Consider the following 16,419-nt stretch of genomic DNA (forward strand, 5'->3'; position numbering starts at 1 on the left):
AGCTCTTTTGAACAGAGAAGGTAGAAGAGCTAATCCCATGAATATCACCATCACACAAACAGAACCCAAAGAAATCTACCACTGGGGAGAGGGACATGCAATTCTACTTTTAAACTCCAAACAAAGAAATAAAGTTGCAGGCGAACATTTCTCCACAACCGTTGCCTGACAGAAACATGGAGCAGTCAGATGAGCAAAGAGAAAAGACAGTCTGGCCTATAAATCCATTAAAGAAGTGAAACAATTGACCCTACAAGCAGCCAGGGGGAGACAGCTGGAGTCATACCTCTCCACTTTGTCTGTAAGAGACAAGAGGTGCTAAACCACCTGGCCCTGCTCAGGTGGAGGGGGGGAGGACCTGCATCTGAGGGACACGAAGCAACACAGCCAGTCACTGGGCGAGCAGCAGTTACAGACTCATCAGTGCTAGAGAGAGCTCATCTGTGCTCAGGTATCGAGAATCAACAGCCAAGCAGACAGGGAGGAACGCAGGTGTTGCTGGAGCGACTGACTAACCTTTGAAGCCGAATGGCGTCGGGTCACTCTGGCGTTTCGTCTTGTGATCGGGGCTCGTCGGGGATCCTGACGTGAAGCAGGGAAAACGAGAGACAAGGGCCGATGATGAGACACGAAAGAAACGTTGAGCAATAATGTACAAGAACATTTTACTTTTGGATGAGGAATAAAAAATAGTCGGAAGGGGAAACAGTACATTTTCAGCCCTGTCTAAAAAGACAGACACACAGTGAGGTTACAGAAGAGAGGGAAAACCAATACAGACTCAGGGCTCCAGACTAACTTTACACATTTGAATCATTTTGTATCAGAGGTCCACCTCAGAACCCCGTATTCACACTTTTTGTTGCTACTGTTGGACTTTTACCACCTCGTTCACCACCTCTCCTCTCTGCTTCCCTGTCCCTGTCAGTGTATGAGGGGTGGGGAGGCCCCAGGGCCTTTGTGTGTGTGTAAACTCCGCAGAGGAGATGAGATGAGGAAACGACGCAACTCGTTCAAATACAGAGACACACCAGTTCAATGTGATGCGAGGTGCAGAAGAAGATGTGACGTGTCGGATGTGAAGTTGATGATGGCCTGAAGTTACCTTTCTGAGCCTTGAGGTTACTGAAACCTTGTAAAGTAAAACGCTTTTTAGCCGCAGCAGCTCTGTCTGAGGTCGGGCTTGTCGCAGCCTCGTCTGACCCAGAGGGAAAAAGACAAGAAGACAGGACAGACACAAAGAAGGAAGTGAAAATGCAGGAAATCAATACAGAGGAGAGTTATATGTTTTGCGGGAGATGACAGAAGACAAGTGTTAATCGGTACAAGAGGGGAAGCCAAGAGGAGCAATAATAAGTGTAGCTGCACAACAAATTCTTTACTCAGACTTGTTGAAAGGCAGAGGAGAAATAAAGCTTGCATCGTTCTTTTTAACACTTCTTACCTTTTCCTGTGGGCTTTGGTGAGGAGGAGGAGTTGACGTCAGGGCTGCAGGGCTCAGCTTTCTTCTCCTCTCCCTTCTTAAAGCTCCTCTGACTCTTGAATGGACTGTGGGTGAAAAGAAAAAGTGGAGCGTAAGACACCAGTCACTGGAAAGATTCATCATCCAAACCGAAGAGAATAAGGGAGGCGGAGTATTCCTGACTCACCTGAGACTTCCACTGGATGCAGGAGTGAACTGGACCACCTGGTCTGGCGCCCTCTGCTGGCTGGCTTCTCACACAGAGGGAGGAACACAAGGATTTTACTTTCATAATCAGTACAACTTGATAATAAAGCTCCAGTTTCTGGTTCAGATTTATATAGACTAAATATGAAAAACAACTTTGGTGTAATTTAATCTTGTTTCTGTACCTCTGCACGCTTCCAGCTGTGTCGTCAGAACCTTCCTGATCTCTTTCACCCAAGTGGTTTTTACTTCAGTTGTTGGGGCCTGAAAAAGGACAATGAAATATTGGAAATGCTCTGAGATCAACAGCCAAATACAATATTGTTCCAATCCTTCAAATAAAATGTACTTGAAAGATAAGCCCTGGTTTTGTTTGCATTTATCTTACTGTCAACAATTCCATAAAAGGCAGCAATTACTAATAATCAGGTTGTTATACAGTTCATTCTTGACTTTCTTTTCGTCTCTTTTTATAACATTATTTAGAAATTTTGAAAAGTGTAGATTTTCTCCAGACTATTCATTTCTTTGTGTTAACATACCTGAACAATATAAACCTCTTCCCTTGAGTTGCACCAGATTTCAAACTTCTTGTTGTCTCCCTTTGCATTCTCAGTGATGCCCACAGCGCTCATCTGTTAAAAAAGAAAAAACATCGATGAGTACAGGACAGAAAACCAACAAAACTGTCAACAGTGCTGCTGCAGAGCTGCTCACATTCAGAGACTGTTTGAAGCTGTACGACGGAGCTTTCTCGTAGCCCTCTCCATTTTCCTCCCTCCTCTTGCAGAAGAGCAGGGTCTTCTCATGGAGGAAGAGGTGTCGCTGCATGGGCTTGAAACGGGCCAGATCCTTGACCTTGGCGTGACCTTTTTTGTGCTCCGTCCACACACTGAACGACCCCTGCATCAGCAGCTTCCCCAGGTCACTCAGATTACCCTGAGAAAGGGAAAGATGCTGTTAGACGGAGCTGACTGACCACAAACTAATTCTTTCTTTCGATGAAAACCATGCCAGAAATTCAATTAGCTTCTGAGAATCACAGGACGTCACACATGTCTATTTTTCTTTTTTTTTTACATCAGTGACCTGTATGACCAATCTGCTCTGTGATAGATTCCCATATATCCTATTCAATGTCTTACCTCATATCCGGTGATGGCGATGAGGTGCATGGAGTCATTGACGGCCTTTAGGATGCCCAAGATGGAGGTCAGGGCCACCTGCAGGTCATCTGCCCCTTCACAGCCCTTACTGTACTTCAGCATTTCCTGTAGTTAGCAGGACATGAACAAGCAGCTCAGAACAAGGACTGAAAAAGTGAAGTTCCTCTGAAAACAGTTGAAGCCCCAGGACAGTGTTTTACCTTCAGTAGCAGCTGATATTTGGTGATTCTCTGAACCGGCTTCAGCAAATAAGAATCTAAACCCAGTTTATGCTCCAGCTTTTTCTGACACTCCTGATGCAGTAAAACAGAACAGGACTATGTTACATAAAACACACAAATTACAATTAGGTTTTAACCACAATGTTTAACGGTCAGTTCACCTGGAAGAAGGCGCAGTCAGAGCATTGCCTCCAGAGGCTTTCAGAGCGAGGCTTGTTGTGACAGTACTTCTCATAGATCTGCAGATCTGTCATCTGAGGGAGAGGGAGCAAACGATTTCTGTTCGAGAGACCTCACCAGCAGCTGGTTTCACATCTGGAGATCTACTGAGGATACGATAATTCACTCACCCTCTCTAGAAAACACCTTCCGACCAGCTCAGGGCAGTCGGTGTACTGCTCCAGCTCCCGCAGAAAAGTCCTGGGAACAACAAAGTCATGAAGGAGAAGAGAAAGAGAAAGAGTAAGACAAAAGAATAAAGAAGATGAGCGATTAAAATGCTGATTAGCTGTGATGGCCGACAAAATGTCAAGTCACAGTGCAGGTATCCTTGATGACAGCTAGATGGCGCTCATTCACCTCTTGTGGAAGTGGTAAATTTCAGGCATGTTGCCAAACAGAACCTCCTTTTTGTTCTGCAGCGGAGCAGGCATGAGGACACACATGGCTGGATTATCCATCTCTGAGGCATATCCCTGTAATACACACACAAATTAATTAAACATGAAACTTTAGGCACAGGTAAAAGTCAGATTGTGAATCCTCACCTGCAACACACAGAGCAGCTCCTCCACGTAGGCTCTCTCAGTTTCCAGCAGCTCGTTCATAACATGTCTAAAGACAGAAGGAGAACAGAGGGTGAGATGGACAGAAAGGTGGACGTACAGCTCTGTAGATAATGAGACCGGTTTCCACACAGTCCATCTGCTGTGTAATTTGATTACAGACGAACCCCTCACCTCCTGAGAACCGCCAGGTTCTCCTCCTCCTCGGACAGCGAGGCATGTCGGCTGTTACTGTCTCCATTCTGCAGTTGGCCGTTTTCCTGAGAATCGACAACAATGTAGAATTCACCATGAAAAGACACAGACAATACAAACTTTCAGAGCATGTAGAGCAGACACAACAACGGAAAACTCAGCACTCACTTTCTCACAGTTGTTCCCAGTGTCTGTCTCTGAGGAGTTTTTCTCCTGCTGTGCTCTGTGAGCTGAATGATGAGGAAACAGACATTTTATGAGACAGACTTGTCAGGAGGTATTTCAAGTTTTTGGATGGGACATTTTTTGTAGTTAAATTTAATGTATAAATTTGAGTGAGAAGATACAAGCAAAGTACTTTTTTTTATTAGATACAACCAACATTCATTTATCCTTTATTGCTGGCACTGTCAGACAAATAATCTGATCTTGAGATTTAGTAAAATTTAATTTTAAAACATTTTATTTTACATTCTTGGTTTTAAAGTCAATATTAAATTTAAAATCGTACTAAAATACTGTTGTGTGCAAGATTTACAAAAGCTTCTGTTTCACTGGGGCTTTGTTTTGCTGATAGAAAAGTCAAATCACATCCTTTTTTCATCTTGTATCTATCAGTAGCAGACATTAAATACAGACTAACACAGCAGTTTTCAACCTTATTAGCAAAGAATTTCCTGATAAAATAACCAACAGAATAAAACCTTATTTTCTTGTTAGAGAATTTCCTTTTTGAATTTGTGCAATTATTATTATTTTATATTTGATTAAAAACGTCACTATTCAGTTTATCTCTCAGATACTGAAAATCAAGACAGACTGCAACAAACGTTTATGAATGTTTTTAGTTTTCTTTAAAAACCTTTGTGAGTTGAAGTTGAGCTGAAATGTCTGGGTTGTCTGTTTGTCTGAAATTAAAATTTATACAGTATTTTTTAGATCATGAGCCATAAGTGAAATTAATACATTTTCCATCTTTTTACATGGCTGTGGAAAATAGAACCTGATAATACCGGGTTAGGCAAAGAACAATGAACAAAAAAGATTCACAGTGTAAAATCAGGGTTCCATGTGTGGCTGTGTGGAGACTGACCAGGTGAGCTGAGAGGAGATTTGATGAAGGCCTCAGGTCTGGGAGCTACCGGCTGCACCGGTCTGGTTTGTTTGGCTGCAAGCTTCTTCAGGCTCACCCTCCTCTTGTCAAACATCTCTTGCATGGACGCCTGCTTCTGGGAAATCCTCTCCACTTGGTCCTGACACACAGGAAGTCATCAACACTCTACGTCAATCTTTTATGACTGATTAGGTCATTTGTCTTTAAGCAGATCATTTAAAACAACAATTGAATTAGCATCAATAAAGCAGAGCCACAGTCATTTGACACCTGATACCAAACTGATTGTAGCTGTGATCAATAACAATGGTCGTATCTATTCATAATAATTGAATCAGGTTGTTATACAGTGACAGAGAAATGTGTATTCTTTGGTTCTTTTACCTTGAACTGCTGGTTGAGCACAGCATCATATTCTTTCCAGATGGTATCGAGGTCTGTCAGCTGGTTCTGGCCTGCGTTATCCAGATAACGCTCCAGCTCCTGCAGCGCTAACTCAGCCCCCTCATGTGACTGACACTTGTCGACCGGCTGAGACGCCAGCAGGTAAATACCATCATCAACCCATTTACAGGCCTGAAGAGGACAGAGGAGGAGGAATCAGAAAAAAACTAACTAAAAGGAAACAACACAAACAATGTCTCTGTGTGTGTGTTGTTTCTCACCCTCTGCAAACAGTGATGCAGCTCCATGGCTTTGAGGAGATGATCCTTTTTGGCACTCAGGCTCCCGCTCACACTCTCACTGATTCCTCTGAGATCGCTGCATTTGGGCTGAATGGAGTCTTCAGCATAATGTGAGTTCTGGATGAGTTCATCGCCCTCACGACACAAAGCTGAGGCTCGGTCCAGCACCTCCTGTGGAGCGGTGAGTTGAAATGGTTATAACCCACATCAAGGATTTAATTTTTGATGTTTTTTTCCTACAAAACTGAAACTTTATTTAAATTTTTCAAAATTAAAAGACGGTGTTATATATATGTATATAAGTAAAGCAGCAGTGAAAACAATCGTAACTTAGTGGTTATGACATTTTTTAAATTCACAAAAAGAACATTTTCTTTTCAGATCCTGATCAAAATCACAATTTAAATATTTTTTACTTTAAATTAACTGCTAAGCCTGGGCTAGCATAGCAATTACTTTATTTTCTCCCACATATTGCACCTTTAATGCAGGTTGAATTTTACTTACACAGACTCTCTCCTCATAACTGGTGAGCTCACACAAGCTGTGCTCATCGTGAGCTGGGCTGATTCCGACCTCAGAGAAGGATACAAGTTTCTCAGACACCTGATCCAGCAGCGCCCTCACCTGCAGCAGAAACACCAGAGTCAGTGTCCAGGTTCAGAAAAGAGATCGTGCTGACTGAAGTCGAGAACAGAGGATTCTCCTGCTCACCTCTCTGTAGTTGTGCTCAAAATGGCGCAGTTTGAGACACTGCTCCAATTTGGTCTGATGTCGCACCCAGAACTCATCGAAAGCCCTTTCTGTCTCGTCCAGCTGAGACAGCAGTCTGACAGAGGAGCGGAGAAAGAGACAGAGATGAAGATGGATGGTAGAAAAACACAGTGGGACGAGAGGAGAATGGATAGAGAACTAAATGCAGTGAGGATGCTGACTGAGGTACTTGGATGTTTTTGTCTGAGGGGCTTTGCATGTGTGTAGTATGTACAACTAATGCCTGTTGACAAGAGAGTTGCTGCCTGTAGCATTGCTCAAAATACTGAGTGACCACAAAGCAACTGAAACTATTGGTGTGACTCTATGATGAGAGGAGACAACGATGACACATCACCTGCCAGCAATATACAGAACAAGTCTCTTTACTCACATCTGAGGGTCTGTATAACAAACATACCCAGTGTTTTAAACTTTTCATTATGTGACTTCTAACTAAAATGTCTAAAAAACAACTGAAAGTGACATCTTAAAAAACTGTTTCCTTCATTAAAAGTGAACTGTTGTGTAGGAGATGGTACTTTTACTTGAATAGTTTAAATGATCATTACAAAATAACTTAATACCTTCTTAGTCTTTAGTAATGATAATAAATAGCATTGGGGTGAGGTGCTACAACAGATGTGATGACGCCATTTTGGTCTGTTGAGAGTTTAAGAGTTATTAAACTGCGGCAGACAAACGAGAAAGCTGCTGTCTGGTTTCTGTATTTTCTATTGGGAAATGTTTGATTTATTTCTTCCTCTACAGCATTATATTGTTTCTGTCTGCTTACTAGCAGCCATCCTGCAGCTCTGTCAGTTTTCTAACCTTTGCACAGTGGCTAAATTCTCCAGCTCATCCTGGTTCATGTTGTGGTCGGGGTCTCGTACTACAGGTTCATTGATGCTCTCCAACAGCCTTTTGCCCTGACCCAGAGCCACCAGCAGATCCTCCTACACACACACACACAGAGGGAGGGCAACATATGCATAATCCAAAGACATTTACTGTGTGTATAAATACACAGAGAAATACAGTTCAGTGTGTGTATCAATAGTGTTACCTTCATTTTGTCTTTCTTGTTGGTGTGAGTGCTGAGCAGGACGGTTGTGGCCTGGATCTCATTTGGGAGTTCAGTTTCTGCCAGCTCCGTCCCAAATGACTGCAGGGTCTGTGCTGTTTTCTTTACCATCAGAGCAAAGCCTTCAATAGCCTGATGTGAACAAGACACAGCAGACGCAGTGTGATGGTGGTATCGTGAGACGCTATAGTACTTTACCTTAACTGCTTTCATAGAGAGTTTCATCCTAGTAAAGATACATATTTTGTGAATTTAACTTTTGTCACCCTGTCTTGATGTGAGCTTCTCAAATCAGACTTATCGTCCTGTTTAATTTATTCTTATTTTTCACGTGCACTTATTTCACTGTATATATTTATTTAGTTTGCTAAGCTTCTTGTAAGATCTTTGTGTATTTAGCCCATGGTACTCGTTCAGTGTGAGCTGCTGTAAACTCTACAGTGTACATACAGTGCGGTGGGAGATCCACTTCTCATGGCAGTACTCCTGGATTCCCCCGAGTTCCTGGGTCAGCTGGGAGCGGTCGATGTAGGAGTGCAGCTCAGTTACTGAGCTCAGCATGATCACCTGAGACAGAAACACAATATGAGGTACATGTCATTTGATTATAAATACTGTATATCCAGTCATTGATTGACAGAAAAAGACCAAATTGTTTTGTGTAATATTTCTGCAAAATGTTATTATTTTCAATCATCATATGTTATTTATAAAGCTCATATTCACAAATCACAATTTGCCTCATAGGGCTTAACAAGGTGCAACATCCTCTGTCCTCCTCGTGAGTGACTACACACCGGAACCTTCATCTTGAACTCATCCTTGTTGAACTTGAAGAGGATGTCGGACAGCGTGCGCTGCAGGAGGGCGGTGGGCCTCAGAACCAGAACCAGCTGGAGGTTCCCTGGGAAGGAGCCCTGAAATGAGCGAGCAGGGAGACGGTGAGTCATGTGACAAAGCAGACAGGATCCTCCTCCACCCTGATCCCATCATACATCACACTCCAGCCGGAGAACCAGAGCTTCCTATCTGTTATTCCCTCCTTTTGTCTCTCCCTCTGCCTCCAATGTGAAAACTCTCAAAGACATTCATGAATGCAAGTACATGGGAGTGTGTGGAGGACAAGAGAATGAGGAGGGTGTGGGGGATGTGGGGCACAATCCTGTGGCAGGGACATTAATCTTTGTGTCCCCAAGAAGCTTCTGCATCAACAGCAAGGTAGAGAGAGCCACCAGCAGCAGATGCATGTGTTCAGGAACATGTCTGCAGGGTTTTATTGACCCCGTGGGCTTTGTTGAGATTAAAATTAGCATAGCTCTGATGCATTTTCTAATATAGCAGTATATATGCACAAGGTACAGATTTTGCTTTTTACTCAGCATAAACCAAATCTCACTAAGATGGAATAGTTTGATTTGATGCTTTAGTAACATCCATATTAATCCTCCTCATATGCATCACTGTGTTTCCACCACACACTCAGCTGAACCAAAAGAACCAATAAAGAGCCAGTTAAAATGTCATGGGTGACACCCACTGAGAGACGGAGAACTGCTGTGAAAGCAGTTGGAGGATGTTTGAGGGCGGACACTGATCTCTCCCTCTGAGAGGATGCAACTATTAATGCAGTTTTAATTAGCTAATGAACTAAATGGATGTTTATGCCTGATTAAAGATTAGAGGTGAGTTTTAGAATGCTGGTCTACGCAGGCAAAAAAAAAAAGAAAACATTGTTCATTAAAAAAAACAACTTAGGTGCTTATCCTCTCTTACCTGCTGGAAGGAGAATAAATCATAAAAATAGTCATTCACCATTTAACATACAGTCTTTGTAACATGCAGCTGTTTCTATATCATGGTAATAATAGTTTGCTCCATATAAATCTCTTGTTTATTTAACAAACCAAAGATATTCACTTTACTGTCATTAAGGGAACAAAGAAACCTGAAATTATTCACATTTAAGAAGCAGAAATCAGATCATTTTAACCTTTTTCCATTAGAAATAACTGTTTAACTGTTAAATAGATTTTATCAAATTGGTGGCGATGAATTTAGCATTTAGCCAATAATCAAATAATTGTTGCAGCAGTAAACAGGAGCCTCAAGAGGTTTCAAACAATGTAAGATTTGTGTAGGTTGTGAAGGATGAGTCCACCGCAGACAAAACACATGCGGCTGGATTTATTCAGCCATTTTTAAAGTAGAAAACTAAAACTTGATGAACACAGATTTGGTCACGTGTGGGTTAAGATGTCAGAGCAGAGATGTTGTAAGATGAGACACAGACAACAACCACACAATAGAATATCTCACTGTATCCTTTAAAAATTCAAACACGCTGGAGGGTCTGTGGTCGCTGGCAGTTTTGGTCATGGTCTACTCCTTTGTCAGTGGCAGACTGGGAGATTAACACACACATACACACACGCACACGTACAAAGCCTCAAAGAAGAACCACATAACTGACGGGAGGAGGTATTCCTCAGGGACCGACACTGTAGACTTAATTAGGACCAGTCTATAAACGCACTGTGTGTCAGTCATCAGATCAGATTCAGCGAAATCAGCTGTAAACAATTTCTCAAAACACACTGACCCACATTCACACAAGACCATGTGTAAACACGTGCACTAATATAACAACACACAAAGTCAAGACAAAGAATCATCCAACAGCAGAAACATTCATTCTCTCTCTGTCATCCACTCAAACCTGTTTACACTGACTTCATACTGAGTAAATGCATCACAGTGTGTTTTAAATATGATTTAAAGCCCATGAACTATTCTCCACAGTAGCAGCTTGAAAATTCCAGTGTTCATCATGATGTATTTAACAACAGACAGTATTGTGGGATGACTGAAACCCCCCATTACCAGCCTGTCAGCCTGTAACAGTCCCCATGTGGGATTAATAAAGCTTGATTTAATTTGGAATGAGTGAGTGGGTCCCCCTGTCTCTGGAGACCATGGGTGGTGATATTCATCTCTCTTTCACTCCCTCTCAGATATTTAATTTTTCCATATAGCCCTCTGTGAGATCTGTCCAAACCAAAAACATAGCAACATTTTTTATTCTCTACAAGATTTCTGAAAAATGGGAATCTCTGCACTAAGGTGGCTGGAATATACAACCGCTACTTAACTGTCCATCATTTGAAACCCAAAATATTATGATGATAATGATGATGATTCTACCCACACACATTTTACAGAGGGTTGTTGGTGATTTATAAACATTTGGACAGAAAGGATGAAACACTGATGGAAATATAGATACTCAGGCTCATTCCCAAGAAGAAAAGACTGGAACACTAACTGATTACAACTACATTCCACCGACATGAATCATGAATCATTAATATTTTTTACTTTTATTATTATTTCACATTTATTACTGTTACCTCCACCAAGGAGGTTATGTTTTCTGCCCCATCTGTTTGTTTGTCAGCAGGATTATGCAAAATTTACTCAAAAAGAACCCATTAAATTTTTGGCATGGATCCGGACAAAGGGGCAGATTAGGAAGCTTGAGGCTAAATCAACTGAAATGTACCATGATGAGTTATCCACAATCATTTAGCTGACTCATTATCTAAAATAAATTAGTTTAGGTCTCTTTTTTTTTAAGTGTTTTCTTTTCATTAGTAAATCAGCTTGAAGAAAAGATGAGTGACATCTCAATGAATGACTGACTCTGTGTTTTTCTGGCATGTGACTGTTTTTCTGTGTCGCTGTAGACAAACATGCTGTGATGGAGGGGGGAGTTTAAGGCTGGTGTTGGCTCAGCCCCTCGAGGCTGCTGGTGACATTAGTGGTGGAGCCATGAAGGAGAATTGAGGATGCCCCCCCCCCCCCGCATGAGGCCCTGAGCCTCCTCAAACCCTAGTTCTCTCATCTCAACAGTTCATTAAACATCTGTTTCTCTCCCACACAGACACAAACTTACTGCAATGCGAAGCAGGGTCCCCTTAACAGCCGCCCATCGGTCTTGCCGGCGATCAATGACCAGGATGAAACCCACGCTTGTCGATGACAAACTGGAACACAGAGAGGCAACATATTTAACACAACTTACACACTGGTCTGTTTCACCCACAAAGATAGTTCAGGGGTGAGTCATCACAGCCAGAGGTAAGATGAGATCATTTATAACTGTGCATTGGGTTTAATCACAAATCTTAACTCATCCTTGTTCTCTGTATCACTGGGTTGGATGGACATCCTTACAGTCAACGAAGAAGGGCCCCGTTATTTTATTGATTTAAAAATTATTTACAGATGAAACTTCTAAACTAACTAAAATAAAAATAAATGGCAAAAAAACAAACATGCAGCATAGTTTGGAGGGCCACAGAGAAAGGTGTCATTTCTCCTAATCGCCACTTTTAAAGACAGAAAAGTAGAGATAAAACAAAACAAAATAAAAACATACAGTGATGAATCCAAGAGCCTGTTCACAGCTTTTCATTTTGTTTTGCTTCTTTTTATCTTCTTAGCAGCGTGTCCTTTTATGGACTGCACCAGCTGCCGGTGAAGCTGCACCTCCAGATTTCTTGGCCATCAGCCCCCTGTTCTCTCCCTGCTCCCCCCTTCCCCTGCAGTCTCTCTGGTCCCACGAGACAGGAGTGCTACACACCGCCTCACCGGCAGAATCCCTCTTGCTTACCTGAAAACATGATGCACCAACAGCACTGTCACAATCTTTCTTGCAGAATTATCCCAAAGTATTTGCTTTCATATCTTCTAATTCTGCAGCTATTAACTGCACAAAACAGGGTGGCAGCAGATTGAGAGAGTAGTCCATGGGATTCCAAAACCCCCCCCCCACAGGTTATGAGTAGATCCCAGTGCGTTGTGTTGTCTGAAGGGACACAGACAAATGCCTCAGACAATCACAAGATCCAGCCTCTGAATCCTCCGGTGAAGCATCTGTGATCTCTCCAATGAGACAGAGAGCTGCTGGGACACAAGCCAATAACAAGGCTGCTCCAAAGTGATGAGCAGCTCTTGTAGCCAATCACTGGATCTTTATAGAAGTGGGGCAGGCTCACATACGATGCTCTGAGATATTAGAAAAACACAGAGTCTTGATCCAGGTCTGCCTCTCTACTCTATCCTCACTCTTCTCGTCTTTTTTTTCTCTCCTGCACTTTCCCTCCCCTTTCATCTGTTCCTATTCTCTTCCTCCGTCATCCCCACTTCTCTGCTCTGCGTATAATCATGTACACAGACTCTCAGAGACACTCAGGCTTTCAAAGCACAAACTACTTTACATCTCAGCCACAGAGGAGGAGGAGGAGAAGGAGGAGGGGGAGCAGGACAAGAGCTTTTCTGCCTTCGAGACATTTACGGCTTCTTAGATGAGAGGGTGGTTTATGGTGAACATATAACTACACATGTTAAATAAAAGAACATTAGAGGAACATGGGGAAATGAGCATCTAATGCTGCTATTACACCACAATCCCCCAGATGTATGTCAGCCAAATGCCCTAATTATTTTATAAAAAACCATGATATATAACATGTATTCATATTGTATTTATCTGTTCTGCTTCTTAGTTGTGTTGGGACAATGGATATAAACCAGAGATTCATCTAAACCACATTTTATCTGGTGTTTTCAAAACATTGCCACTGATGCAGTGTTATACGAAAAACAGCATCTCAGATCAACATTTGATTCAGTGCTTACAGTTAAACAACAGCTAAAAGGAACTAATTCTAATTTGAAATGATAAATTCAAACTTGGACACAGTAAATCGTAAAATCTTATGCATAACTTCCATTATCATCTTGCAAACAGGCAGTTTCACGCATAAACGGCTTCATTTAAATATTCATAAAATTGCCTGGTGATCTTGTGGTTGCACATGCAAGAGCATACTAATAATAATTACTGTAATGCTCGGGGTCAAAGCGTGTGGAGGCCATGTAAGCTGTGAGTTGAGCTGTGAAAAAGCACTGTCTGTAATGGTGATGCAGATGAGGGGAATTTGCAGCATGAACGCATATCACATAGCAATACATACACACTGCTACAACCACCCCCCCTCCCCCTGAAGCACTAAAGAGCAGAAAAAGTGACTGTTTGGATATAAGGGCAGTGGTTTGTTAAATTAAAAAAAAGATTAGATCATTTTATGAGAAAACTGTATTAAAAATCCAGCAAAATATCGTAGTATTAATTCTAATTTTTTTGTAGTGTATTTCTGTTATTTCAGCGTAATCCAAAAATAAAAACTACATAAACACATTCCAATTAAGAATTTCTTTTCAAGTAACAAATCAAAAATACATGAATCAACATTTTCTTAAATTGAATAATATTTGAGCATTGTTTTATTTTTAAAGATTTCCACAGTTTCTCTCTATATAGAGACATTTTTGATATTATACTTCCTTCTATAATCGTATAATACAAAATATAGAGTGATGCTGTCTCCTCTCTAAAGTGTCCTTTGCTTTGTACAGTACTGACAAGATCCAACCAAACTAGACCCATGCAAGAATGCACATATACAAAGGAGAGATACAAAAAGAAATAAGGGAAAGAGATGGGAACATGGTCTGTGAAGGACACAGCTATTATTAAACTGTAAAGTAAAGTACATATGACAACAAGAATATAGGGATTGAAAGAATCAACATTAGGGATCACATCTGTAATTGATATTGATCCAGAGATATTCATTTGAAACTACTAGCAGCTGTTCAAGGTCGTAATACATTTGCCGCCGGTTGTGGACTGTGCCCTGTCAGGGGTGTGGGTCCCTCAGGTAGCTCCAGCCATCTGTTTCTGTATCCACAACAGCTTCTGTGAACGACCCTCCTTCAGATCACTGGTGACCTCTAACAGACCACGGTGAATTTGGACATGTGGAAATAATATCTGCTGCCCGCTATTTTCAGCCAGGATTTGGGAAATAAAAATAAAATCTCATTCCTCAGAAGTTGATATTCTGGTCACAAGAAAAGCTAAATCCTGATTGAAATAAAAGTATGGCTCGGTCATGAAATAGGATGGAATAATTCATTATTTTGACAGAAAGAATAAGCAACATGAGATCAGCTATACGGACACAAAAATAACTTTTAACACTGAAATGTGTCTTTTTCTCCAAACTAGGCTCTGCTCAGCTGTCTATTTGAATTATTCACATTCAAAAAGTCTGAATCGCTGCAGTTTCTATTTTTACACACTTTGCCATCACAGGCAGGATGAAGGAAGGACGTGACACATAAAGAAGGGCTAAAACCAAGAAGCAGAAAAAAAAACAACTATCAAAGAAAACATGAAATTAAACAGGGAAGAAATGAGAGGAAGCTGTTTTCCAGGGGATATTCTCTTATACTTTCTCCCCCTCCCCCGTCTCATGTGGTCTGCCCATGTGTACAAAGACAATCTGCAGCCGACAGATAAAGACCCTGGATTATGACTTGGCCATATCATTAATGCAGGAATCACAACCCTCTTCTCTTTTTGCAGATATCTGTGCCATCATCTGAGAAAATCCTCCGCATCATGATCTTCATGAAGTGAAGCTGTGTCCACTGCCCCCTACTGGCAGCTGTCCAACACAAAAACATCTTCACAAATCTCTACTGCCTCTGATACTTCACACGCTTTCACCAATTCTCATTTGCTTCTCTGGACTGAAGGAAAACCAAAGAACAAGCATACTACACACAGAAAAACCAGTTAAAACTTGTGAACACACTCGAACTTTATCACAGGACTGCAAAGACGAGAGAGAGGAGACGAGCTGATGGTGACACAAGTGGATGTTGTTCAAAAACAAAGGAGGACAGGAAATAGAATGAAGGGAAAAGGGGATGAAAAATGTAGGAAAGGAAGGTGCGGTTAACAGATTTGTGTGAGAGTGCCAATCAGTCGGTGAGGGACTTTACCTGGGTACACTTGTCAGATAGGTCAGCACGTTGTGAAACTCTCTGTCCGTGATCTCTCCAAATGCAGGGAATTCTGGGAACACAATGATTGGGCTGCCATTATCTCCTCTACCTCCTAGAAGATAGAAAAATAGAAATAGAAACAATTTTCTACATGAATATATATATATATGAATACAGGTATATACTATGTTAACATTATATACAGGACATTATATATGAGGAAAGAAAACCATTTGTCACCACATGGGGGCACTGACTGTGCCGTGTGACTGTTGAGTTGAGACAGAGAAAATCTAAATCTATGAAAACAAACTATTCTGTCTCATATGTTTACGTCTAAACAAGCAATCATTTAATGTAGTTGCTGCAATGATAAACATTAATTTGAAATAAGAAACTGACAGAGTCTCGATAACAGTGTGATTTGTTCCTCTTTTTTTTCAATTGTTTCCTGTTGTTTTGTTTTTTCACTATAATTTGCACGATATTTAAATAAATGAACCGATCTGTACTAAAAAATTATATTATTTCCTCATCTTATCTTACGTCTCTTTGTTTCCTCATCTTCAAATGAAAGCCCCTTGTTTCAAATCTTAAGTCTCCGTCTTCAATTCATGACTAAATCAGCAACAGCCAAAGACGTAATTAGGAAATCACTCTTTTCAATTGTTTTATGAGGAGTTTAACAATAAAATATGGAGCATCTGCTTCCTCTCAACTCTACTCAGATTTGATTTGTTGCTTGGAAAAACCCATAAGTACAATTAGATTTTGATGATGAGTGGTGCTCAGAGACATGTGAAATCAACTTTCTGTCCACTCAGAG

At 41.2% G+C, this 16,419-nt stretch overlaps 1 protein-coding gene across 9 annotated transcripts in view; it reads right to left on the reverse strand.

The window, feature by feature from the left end:
• Nucleotides 1–16,419, reverse strand: part of mcf2lb (mcf.2 cell line derived transforming sequence-like b) — a 34,863-nt gene that overhangs the window by 2,855 nt on the left and 15,589 nt on the right. For 6 of the 9 annotated variants that reach the window (XM_069533157.1, XM_020100745.2, XM_069533156.1 and 3 more), the window contains exons 3-28: nucleotides 15,591–15,705; nucleotides 11,626–11,716; nucleotides 8,471–8,590; nucleotides 8,124–8,240; nucleotides 7,656–7,805; nucleotides 7,421–7,545; nucleotides 6,551–6,665; nucleotides 6,344–6,463; nucleotides 5,816–6,007; nucleotides 5,535–5,726; nucleotides 5,130–5,289; nucleotides 4,205–4,266; nucleotides 4,016–4,101; nucleotides 3,824–3,890; nucleotides 3,636–3,751; nucleotides 3,407–3,476; nucleotides 3,218–3,310; nucleotides 3,036–3,128; nucleotides 2,815–2,940; nucleotides 2,387–2,608; nucleotides 2,212–2,304; nucleotides 1,855–1,933; nucleotides 1,650–1,713; nucleotides 1,445–1,548; nucleotides 1,106–1,198; nucleotides 517–582 (exon numbers count right to left, since the gene is read on the reverse strand). In XM_069533157.1, coding sequence (XP_069389258.1) covers nucleotides 517–582; nucleotides 1,106–1,198; nucleotides 1,445–1,548; nucleotides 1,650–1,713; nucleotides 1,855–1,933; nucleotides 2,212–2,304; nucleotides 2,387–2,608; nucleotides 2,815–2,940; nucleotides 3,036–3,128; nucleotides 3,218–3,310; nucleotides 3,407–3,476; nucleotides 3,636–3,751; nucleotides 3,824–3,890; nucleotides 4,016–4,101; nucleotides 4,205–4,266; nucleotides 5,130–5,289; nucleotides 5,535–5,726; nucleotides 5,816–6,007; nucleotides 6,344–6,463; nucleotides 6,551–6,665; nucleotides 7,421–7,545; nucleotides 7,656–7,805; nucleotides 8,124–8,240; nucleotides 8,471–8,590; nucleotides 11,626–11,716; nucleotides 15,591–15,705 — 2,931 coding nt within the window. Of the gene's footprint in view, nucleotides 1–286; nucleotides 365–516; nucleotides 583–1,105; nucleotides 1,199–1,444; nucleotides 1,549–1,649; nucleotides 1,714–1,854; nucleotides 1,934–2,211; nucleotides 2,305–2,386; nucleotides 2,609–2,814; nucleotides 2,941–3,035; nucleotides 3,129–3,217; nucleotides 3,311–3,406; nucleotides 3,477–3,635; nucleotides 3,752–3,823; nucleotides 3,891–4,015; nucleotides 4,102–4,204; nucleotides 4,267–5,129; nucleotides 5,290–5,534; nucleotides 5,727–5,815; nucleotides 6,008–6,343; nucleotides 6,464–6,550; nucleotides 6,666–7,420; nucleotides 7,546–7,655; nucleotides 7,806–8,123; nucleotides 8,241–8,470; nucleotides 8,591–11,625; nucleotides 11,717–12,345; nucleotides 12,596–15,590; nucleotides 15,706–16,419 lie in introns of those variants that run through there. The other 3 variants (XM_020100744.2, XM_069533159.1, XM_020100743.2) reach the window with 3 other exon arrangements.

This window comes from Paralichthys olivaceus, chromosome 10 (assembly GCF_024713975.1).
Source record: "Paralichthys olivaceus isolate ysfri-2021 chromosome 10, ASM2471397v2, whole genome shotgun sequence".
Taxonomy (NCBI): Eukaryota; Metazoa; Chordata; class Actinopteri; order Pleuronectiformes; family Paralichthyidae; genus Paralichthys; species Paralichthys olivaceus.